This window comes from Montipora foliosa, chromosome 6 (genome assembly GCF_036669935.1).
Source record: "Montipora foliosa isolate CH-2021 chromosome 6, ASM3666993v2, whole genome shotgun sequence".
Taxonomy (NCBI): Eukaryota; Metazoa; Cnidaria; class Anthozoa; order Scleractinia; family Acroporidae; genus Montipora; species Montipora foliosa.
In genome coordinates, this window is record NC_090874.1 from 4,604,346 (window position 1) to 4,614,345 (window position 10,000).

The 10,000-nt window shown below is 45.5% G+C and overlaps 2 protein-coding genes across 2 annotated transcripts; one reads left to right on the forward strand and one right to left on the reverse strand.

The window, feature by feature from the left end:
- Window positions 1-2,027: 2,027 nt before the first annotated feature.
- Window positions 2,028-3,017, reverse strand: LOC138004962 (uncharacterized). The gene has a single exon (XM_068851255.1). The coding sequence runs from the start codon at window positions 3,015-3,017 to the stop codon at window positions 2,028-2,030; it is 990 nt and encodes a 329-aa protein (XP_068707356.1).
- Window positions 3,018-4,485: 1,468 nt separating this feature from the next.
- LOC138006401 (uncharacterized) lies at window positions 4,486-6,859 on the forward strand. Its single transcript, XM_068852698.1, has one exon. The coding sequence runs from the start codon at window positions 4,643-4,645 to the stop codon at window positions 6,509-6,511; it is 1,869 nt and encodes a 622-aa protein (XP_068708799.1). The 5' UTR covers window positions 4,486-4,642; the 3' UTR covers window positions 6,512-6,859.
- Window positions 6,860-10,000: the final 3,141 nt, after the last annotated feature.

Sequence of the window (10,000 nt, forward strand, 5' to 3'; positions counted from 1 at the left end):
GGAACACAGTAGAGTTGTAGGCTCCGGGTCATGGGTTCCTGCCCTGTATTAGTAAGCATCGGCGATAGGAAATCCGAGTATATGGAGATGCGCAGAACGTATGCGCAATAGCATACGTTCTGCTATTGAATAAACAATAGAATGACGCCAGGCTCTGCGTTACATCATGGGTTACATTTATAAAATCGAGCCAAATTTGTCCAACGTTTGCGCTAAGCGTCAGTTGTCGGAAGTGGCGTAGATGGACGTATTCATCAGTCTCGTGCCATAGGAAGGAGCACGGCGATTCTTCCCCCCCCCCCCCCCCTGTTATTACACTTCCTCTCCTTGCAAATGACCAATTGAGAATACCCTGCTGAACAGCATTGGGGAGTCAGGCTGGTGCCTCTCAATTGTGCTTTTGTTTCAGTCGATCTCAACCTAACTCGATCGAGGGTTTTTTTCTTTCATCAAAATCGATTCCTACCAATTTGCATTGGGTCGTGGTGCTGTGCTTCGAGATCATACAGTACATGGACTTATGGCTTTCACTTCTTATCCCTTACTGGTAGTAAACTCTGGAACTCTCTCCCCCTTCATGTCAAATTACTACCTTCAGTAAAGGAATTTTGATCGGCCATTCAAAACTTAGAATTTAATTGTGACTGCTGTGCGTGCCTTTTGTAAATAGATAGTCCCGTTTTCATTCTTGTATATAAGAGCTTTGTACATACACACTCTTATTATTCTTATGGTTGTGAATTTCATTTTATTTCTGTGATTTCACTCACCTTATTTTCTTGCAGATATTACCAATCTTTGCTACTTTAGATGCGAGTTCAAATAAAGTTGTTGTTGTTGTTATGTATGGACGTAAGGCTACTGCCAGACCGCTACTCGAGCTCCAAGCCCGATCTCGTCGAGCTACGCCCCTCGCAAGCCAGTACCCAGCACTGCAAGAATGGGTGATTCAAAAACTCATCATCAGCGTAACAGCCAATCAAGTCACCGAAAAAACATCACGTGCATGAGTTGACTTAAGGGAAACGCTTTTTGTGCAATGTTTTTGAAGTTGTTCATTAAACAGAGAGAGAGAGAGAGAGAAGGGGGGGGGAGGGGTAGGTACCGCGTAGCCACGCCATGTTGGACAGGCGTTCAACAAGCATTGAGTGACTGAGATCGTCTTTCAAACGAAGAAAGGTTCCATTTAGGTTTAAGGTTCTTAGGTTTATATGCATTCCACCACCAAGCCCCAGGTGTTGAGAGACACATAACAGAACAAAGCCACCATGCAAGGGCCATACCAAAACACCGGGAACTCTGTGCCCTACTCTTAACAAACAGTGTCCACAGAATTTATGAACGGGACCTTCGGCTTACAGTCCTTATGCGAGACGACTTGAAAGTCTAACCATTTGTAGGAAGAATTATTACGGAGGCAGCACTTTCTGCTAAGGTATTTATAGACCCTGAGCTTTGGGTCCGAACACACGACCTCCCGCACTTAACCAACTGAGCCACCGGTCGGTGGTCAGCAGTCTTTTTTTAATTTATTCCCAAAATTTATCATATGAACTAATTAAGTATATTCTTGGGTACATTTTGAGAGTTTTTTGGTTCCTTCAGAAATAAAAGAAACCCTTATATCTGTTAACGAACAGAATTCAAATGCTATCTCTGATAAGTAAGTTACAAATAATTTCTTTTTACCCATTTGACGTCAGGACCACAGTCACAGTCACTCGTAATCTCTTAATTATCAAACAGATGCTGCAATACCTAATATGCTATTCAGTATGGCGCTGCTACGTGGCAACTTACCATGAGGTAATCGCTAGCTGCAAATTTCTTTGCAGGAAATGCCGGTTCGGGGATATTTTCACTGTTTTGATGTCGAAAGTGGCCTGATGGTTATGGATCTCCCCTGCCACGAACATATTCGGATCCCGAAAGTTCACCTCACTAACAGTCAAATGCTTCCCCGATAAAACAACATAAACAACATAAAATTCATATCTTCTCGCCACCGTGTAATATACTCTATATATTCATGTAAAAAGTTTCGCGCGAATGGAATCCGCTTGCGTATTCAGTTTCGGTCTTTTGTTTTTGATCAAAAGCATTTCAAATATCAAGCAATCGAGTTTGCCACGGCATTTCTTGAGGACTTTAAAGTTTTTAATTAAATTGTCAGGTGTTACGGCATGCTCGACCCTGAAATGTTTTCCAATTACGGAATGTTTATGTTCTTCTACGCGTTGATTGAGATGGCGGCAAGTGTAACCAATATAATTTGCATCGCACAAATCACATGTGAATTCATTTACTACACTTTGCTGGTTTACCATCAGGGGAGGCTTTTCTTCCGTGACTCTCAGATGATCAATGTTCTTTTTGCTTGTGAACACTGGCTGCAGTTGCTGATTAATTTTCGTTCCGAGGTCGCCAAGTTGTCTGCGAACAACGTCAGCCGATTTCTGATCTTTAAATGGCAACGTAATCCGAACAGGGCTGCCAGATGGTGTTTGAACTGGGTCTGTAGGATGCTGAATGCAATTGATACCTGAGTCGATGAGCTTCTCGGGATATTTCAGTTTTAAAAATTTGTCTTTTAAGTTCTTACATTCCTGCGAAAAGAAGTCTTGCGTAGACGACAAGCGTTTTGCACGGTCTAACATTGTTCTAAGCAGTGACCGTTTGTACCGGCTGTCAACATGGCTTGGGTAGTGCAAAAGGAGCCCTTTATTTGTTTTCTTTCTGTAAACATGGGTTTCAAGGCTGCCGTCGATTTTGGTGATTTCCATGGCAATGAATGGCAATCGATCATTGCTTGCTATTTCCATCGTAAATTGAATGGAGGGGTGGGCTTCATTAAGACATGTCAGCAAATCGGTGGCGTCGGAGAGATCGCGTACCAGAGCTAGCGTGTCGTCCACGTATCTCCTGTAGAAACTCGGAAGCTTGTTCTCGAATGCTAGTTTCTCTTCGACTGAACACATGAACGCATCATTAGGTCCACTTATGGCAAAGTTTGCCATAAGTGGACCTAATTGTCATCCCATTGCGACCCCATCGACTTGTTCGTACAAGCTCCCATTAAATTGAAATAGCTGTTTTTTTGTGGCAACGCTTAGTAACTCTATCAGGTCATCTTTGCTGATGTCCATGTTATGAGTCTTGTTGAACCAGTTGTCTTTGAAGGCTTTATTGACTGTTAAGGTAATTGCTTAGTATTGCATTGCGCATCCCTACTACGCACGATTTTCGCGTCATTAGCGCGCGCACATGAGCACGTGCACGTACAAAACGTAAGAGATTTCACTCAAACTAAACCCGATAGCGAAATAAATGCTCCTTTTCTCTCAAACGAGCACGGTGACCCCCGATTTTTTTTTCAGGAATTTGCTAAGAACAGTCTAATAGACAACATATTATAAGAAGAAAAAAAGTTTGATAGTAGAACATGAATTTTTTTTGGAAAACAGTTCCGTACTGGGTGTATTTTACCCAAGGCGAGGACTTCGAGCTAACCACAGAACTGTCCCAAAAAGTGCACTATTGCCACAACCAGGGAATCAAAATCGGCGTAAATGAAGCATTGCTGCTTATGTAAATAAAAAAGGCTTTATTTTCACAATAAAATTTTGTGTCTTTGAAGTAACCAAGACTTAACTCTGTATAAAGGTGATTCGAATTTTTAACGCCAAAACAGTAAAAATACCCCATTCTAAGGGCTTGCTGACGCGTAAACAAGCATGGTGACCCCATTTTTTTATTGCATTTTTCATATCATGAATGTTAATTATGCCAAGTTTCCAAAAAAGTTTGATAGTAGAACAATTTCAAGGGAATTACCTTAAACGAGGCATCTATCGACAACCTGACAAAATTCCGACCCGTTAGCCTGCAAAAGCCAACCACAAGAGGGAGACCACCAAAATATTATCATCCGCTTCTGGGGAAAGAAAAACATCTGGAATCAGTCGTGCGCAGAATTCTGCCTAGGGAAATGGCAGTCGGACTTCGTCTGTCAGAAGGGATCTCGCCTGGCCCACTTATATGGCCTTCCCAAAACGCAGAAAACAACCCTCGCGATGCGGCCGATACTCTCAGCATCTGGTACTTACAATTACGCTCTCGCAAAGTGGCTAGATGAAAAGCTGAAACCCTTGTCGACTAACGAGTATACAATCTCTGATGTTTTCTCTTTTGCCAAAGAAATCCAACAGTTTGAACTCGACGAGAATGTTTTTCTTGTCTCCTATGACGTCACCGCTCTCTTCACAAATGTACCCCTTGACGATATCGTCACTTTCGATATGTGTCCGAAAAGGTTCCCCATATCCCCACGTCCCACTATTCCTAAATTCTCCCTTCCGAGTCCCACCATTCCCAACTTTTCCCTTCCTCGCCCCAGTGCCCGAGATCCAATTTTGGCAATTGTCGTTATAGACGAGAACCTACAATTAGATTCTTCAAGAATAATCTGCAGTCGAGACAGCAAAACCTCCAGACGTTCCTAAAGCGACGGAAGTAAGTTAAGTGGACGATTGAGAAGAGAAGAACCATCCATAGGACTGGCATGACGTAAAAAAAAGGTATAGTCAGTCTGAAGAGTCAGCGGTTCACACAAGTTCAACACGAAGCAAAAGTGAAACGAAACATGAGCGACCTACAGCAAATGGTAGAGTTGTTGCTTTCTACATTCCCCGTTTACAGGGAATATGCAAGATCTGAAAAACTAAGCCAAGAATTTCTTGCTAAGTTAAATTCTCTTGACGAAGGGCCCAGGTTTGTGGTGACTGGAAGCTACAGGGAAGGTTATCCAGATACATTATTCAGTGATGTTGACACGATAATACTGCTAAACCCTGTTGAAGAAAAGTTAACTGTTGATTGTCAAAGGAAAGTTCTTCATCCTGTCGATGAAGCGCCAGCTCACGTCAAGCTTATCATTCCACAATCCTACAAAGAGGAATTCAAACAGAAGTACTTCGCCATCTCATCTTTTCTTGACCTCGTCTCTGAAACGGAAGAAGAAGGCTGTTTTGTTTCGGCAGAGAAAACAAGACGACTTAACAGGAGAGATTTTCTTCCCGATTGCATTGATGAGCATAACAAGCCAAGTAAACCGTGGACAGAGAGAGACGCGGCAGAAGGAGCTGATTTATGTCCTGCGTATACTTTCCGAACAAAAAACCCTCCCTGGACGATACAGAAAGCCGTTGAATCGGATCGCGTGCCCGCTATAGAGTGCATGGGGTGGCCATACGCAGCGCGTGAGTGGATTTCAAGAAAGCCAAGGTATTGGCCAAAGGCCGAGACTGTCGACAAAATCTCGACGAATGGTTTTATGATCGTACCAAAGCCTACAGATATTTCTGGAGACACCAGAAGAGAGTGGAGATTGTCTTTTTCTATACCGGAAGGGGTCTTGTTTGACACTTTCGATGAGTGTCACGCGATGGTTTACTACATGTTTCGTTCGTTGTATGTCAATTCCCTGAAAGAAAGGCTTCGTGGAACCTTAACCTCGTATCATTTTAAAACAGTTATGTTTTGGATGCTTGAGGAAACAGAGCCGAGCTGTTGGTCCCGTGAAAGGATCGTGGACAATTTCTTGTGCGCCGTGAAAAAACTTTATCAGTTCACCAGAGATGGATTCCTTCCTCATTATTTTATTCCAGGTCATAATTTGTTTTACAAGACCTCAGTACAAGCTCTTGAACTTGCCACTAAAGAAATTATGTTTGCCTTCAGCCACCCTCTAGAGGCTCTTGAGCAAATGGTGACACCAGAAGTTGTGGGTCTTATGCCCCGTCTTGGATTGTTTTCTTTGGACATGAAAACGAAAGATAACATGAAGATTTTGCGCTTGCCGGAATCATTGGCTTACAGTGTCTTTACCCGCAGTGAGCCTCGTGAATTTGCACGCAAAATAGCACTTAAGAGTTTCTCCCAGACGTTGGACGACACTATCATTTCAGTCAAGTCGTTTCCAGAGAATGTCTCTCTAATTAATCTGTACCTCCCCGCTATTCTTTATGGGTACGCGCTCGCATCTGCGATGGAAAACAGTGCCGCCTCTTTTGACGCTACAAAGTTGGGTGTAGTGGGACAAGATTTTCTGGAAATGGATACTGGGCATGTTAACCAGTCTTTGTTAGTGTGGTTCAAGATCGTGAAAATCGCTGTAGACGAGGTGATCGCGAGTGGGCCCCACGACAAGTTACTGCCTTTCATGAAGCATTTCCAAGTATTTGCTAAAGAATCCGACGAGAGATATCTCACAGAACAAGGCAAAGAAATTCTTGGAACATTTCGAACTGTTTGTGCCACAGTTGGAGGGTTTTTAGCCACTGCGAAGTTTAGTGCACTGGACATTGCGTATTCCCATCTTTATGAATTGCTTTGTGAAGTTTTGCCACCCAGTCCAACAGCTGAAACATCAAACAGTGTTGATACATCTCCTGTGCTGTTCATACTAGGTGGTGCTACGTGCAAGATGACAAACCGTTTCTTGAGCCAGTGACCGTTTTCTTTGCGGTCGCCAAAAGTGGAGCACTAGAACCAACTGGCCCTCGTCCCCAGCTTCTGGCAGTTTTAAAGGGTCCATGGTCTCTAAGGGATCAGTATGCGTTGGGCAGACCTATTGGTGGTGTTTCTTGTCTCTTTTTAGACTTTCACTATGCCACACCAGTGAAGCTGGGGTGGAGAAGAAAGTTTAAAGAAAGCAACTTTGAAGAATAATCCGATAGTATTCGTTGGGTCAAACTGGTTATCCGTCATGGGCGTAACGTAAAAATAAGTAAAGGAAAAAGAGGCAAGGGCCGATACGCGTTCTTTGGACCGCTTTCCCAAGAGCTTTTCACGGCCAAGGCACGTGTTGCAGTCCCAATTTGCTATTATTTGTAGGCTCAGCCGAGAGGTTGAACGGGGAATATCCATAAGTTAATCAGTGTCCGTACTACGCAATTACAGGGCTCCAACCGCTCGAACCTCCCTCAGACTGAAAAGAATGCTCAAGCCATTTGCAGCTGGAGATCACGTGGTACAAAAATCGCCATACTAGAGAGCAAATTGCATTCGCATTGGGACATCTAAAACAAAGCAACTTGATTTTTATAATTCTCTCTCTTTTGGCGGTGCGCAATTTGCTCTCCAGTATGGCGACTTTTGTACGATGTGATCATTAGCTGCAAAAGCGTGTCTGAGAATTATTGCAACTATCGTTGTATAGTGGTGCAAGTCAAATTAAGAGTAAGCGTGTCTCAATAAAAATAAAAATAAAAATAAAAGAAAACAAAAGTACATATTAGTTGTTTGGATACCTTTAAGTTGCCCGATGTGAAGGAATCCGGAATCCGGAGTCCAGCAAAATGTTATGCTTTGGAGTCCATTGTGTGAAATCCAGAATTGGCAGCTTTCGATGAAATCTACTATCCAGTTCGGAACGATTTGATGGAAATCTGGAATCCAAGATTTGGAATCTGGGATCCGGGATTCACGGGTTGGGTGGGATCTGGAATCCGTACGGGGGCCTCCTGGATTTCTTTACATCGGGTGATTTAATAGCTAAATTTAGGATTCCAAATCCTGTCGCCGAATGTTTTGGCTACCACCGAGCCAAAATGTCACTGCCGAGTGAAATATGAACATGTCATGGCTCACGTTTTTGAGTAATAAAGGTGTTAATATTTGCAGATTCCGTTTATTGCTTTCTTCTTCGCTAACGTTTTTAGAACTTTCCTCATCGCTATTCCACTCTGGGTTTTCTTTTAAACTCGGCACTACTTCTTGAGCACAGCACTAACCTCTTTATATATTTCTGTGTTTCATCATAAAACTTGCGGGTTCCGTAAGGCTGTTATAGCCGGGGAGTGGGTTGTGAGGCTGGGCTCGCACAACCTCTCGAAATGCTCCCAATGGCGTGCGAGCCTCTGTCAGCTAAGTCCAACGTCTGGCCTCCGAGTGGCGGAACTGGCACTGGCTGGGAAGAAATGCAGCCAGTCACGGAGGCCAAGAGGAAAGCGATGCTGGCTCATAAGCAGAACCCTTCCCCAAGCACAGGCGACGCCCTTCGAGCAGCTAGGAGCAAGGCCCAGCAGACCTCCCGCCGCTGTGCCAACGAGTACTGCCAGAACCTATGCGCCAAAACCCAGCTAGCAGCAACCTGTGGTCACGCAAAGGGGGATGTATGAGGGCATCAAAACTGCCACCGGCCCTACGAGCGTCAAAACAGCCCCGCTCAAATCAAAGACTGGCGAGGTCATCACTGATCAGAGCATGCAGCTGCAGCGTTGGGTGGAGCATTATCTCGAGCTCTACTCAACCCAGAATATCGTCACAGACACTGCCCTCGATGCCTTGTCCGGGTTTTCAGTCATAGAGGAGTTTGACAACACGCCGACACTGGAAAAGCTCAGCATAGCCATCTCACTTGGTGGGCAGAAGCGGGCTCTTCAAGATCCTCCAGAAGATTGGCTGCCCTCCAAAGCTCCTGGCGATCAACACCTCCTTTCACCAGGACATGCAGAGTACGGTCTGCTTCGATGGGGCCACCTCCAATGCCTTCCCAGTCAGCAGTGGAGTAAAGCAGGGCTGTGTCCTTGCTCCAACCCTGTTCGGGGTTTTCTTCTCGATGCTGCTCCAGTATGCCATCGTAGACTGTACAGAAGGTGTCTACGTCCGGACAAGGTCAGACGGCAAACTCTTCAACATCGCCAGACTCCGCGCAAAAACCAAAGCTTACGTGGTGCTCATACGGGAGCTGCTGTTTGCAGACAACGCTGCTTTAACATCCCACAGCGAGGAGGGCCTCCAACGTCTGGTAGACAAGCTGCCCCACGCCTGCAAGGAGTTTGGCTAACGATCAGCCTTAGGAAGACCAACATCCTGGCGCAAGTTGCTGAGCCCCCCCCTCCCCCCCCAGTCATCACCATCGACAACACGGAGCTGGAGGTTGTGGACACCTTCATCTACTTGGGCTCCACCGTGTCAAGCTCGACCTCGCTCGATGCTGAGATCAGCTGCAGGATCGCCAAAGCAGCTGCTGTCATGGCCAAACTCAACAAGCGAGTGTGGGGCAATGACCTGTTGAGCGAAAGGACCAAGATGTGTGTCTACCAAGCTTGTGTCCTGTCGACTCTCCTTGATGGCAGCGAGTCGTGGACGACTTATGCCAGACAAGAGCGGCGACTCAACACATTCCACCTCCGCTGCCTTCGGCGCCTGCTGCTTATCAGGTGGCAGGACAGAGTCACCAACACCGAGGTCCTGGAGCGTGCTGGCTCACTGAGCATGCCATCACTGCTCATTCAGCAACGCCTTCGATGGCTCGGCCATGCACATCACATGGAGCCTGACCACCTGCCAAGAGAAATCCTTCATGGAGAACTGCGGGAGGACGTCCGTCGCGTGGGTCGACCGCTGCTGCGCTACAAGGACGTCATCAAACGAGGCTTGCGATCTGCTCTAATCGACACCAGTGCATGGGAGGACATCGCCAATCACCGAGATACATGGCGGCAAAGTGTCAAAGTGGTGGTTTCAAAGGCGGAAGCGAACGCTAGAGTCCAGGCTACATGAAAGAGAGCGGCGAGGAAAGAGCACGCAGCCTCTGCGCGTGTTTCTACAAGGCACGTCTGCACCACCTGCAACAGAGACTGCCACTCCAGGATCGGGCTACACAGTCATACAAGATCGTGCCCAAATCCCCAGCGCTAACCATCCGCTCTTCGAGACGAGGATGCCACTAGAATACTTGCGAGCTTTTCCTAATCAGAATCTGGAAAATATTGAAGTAGAACTAACGGAATATTAATGATTATTAAAAACTGAACTACGGTTATCAGATTTTCAGTATTTTCATTGGTTCGCCGGACATAGGCTATCAGTTCATATACCTGCTGTACCAGGAGCCCATCAACCGGAGCGTGCAACTTACCTATTTTCGTGCAACGGCGTTTTCATAAGTAAGGTTATTTTTAGATTGAATTTCCCGCTAATGAGACTCCGACAG

Excerpts from the sequence above, each read along its gene's own strand:
- LOC138006401 (XM_068852698.1), top strand. The coding sequence starts at position 4,643 with ATGAGCGACCTACAGCAAATGGTAGAGTTGTTGCTTTCTACATTCCCC.
- LOC138004962 (XM_068851255.1), bottom strand. The coding sequence starts at position 3,017 with ATGGCAAACTTTGCCATAAGTGGACCTAATGATGCGTTCATGTGTTCA.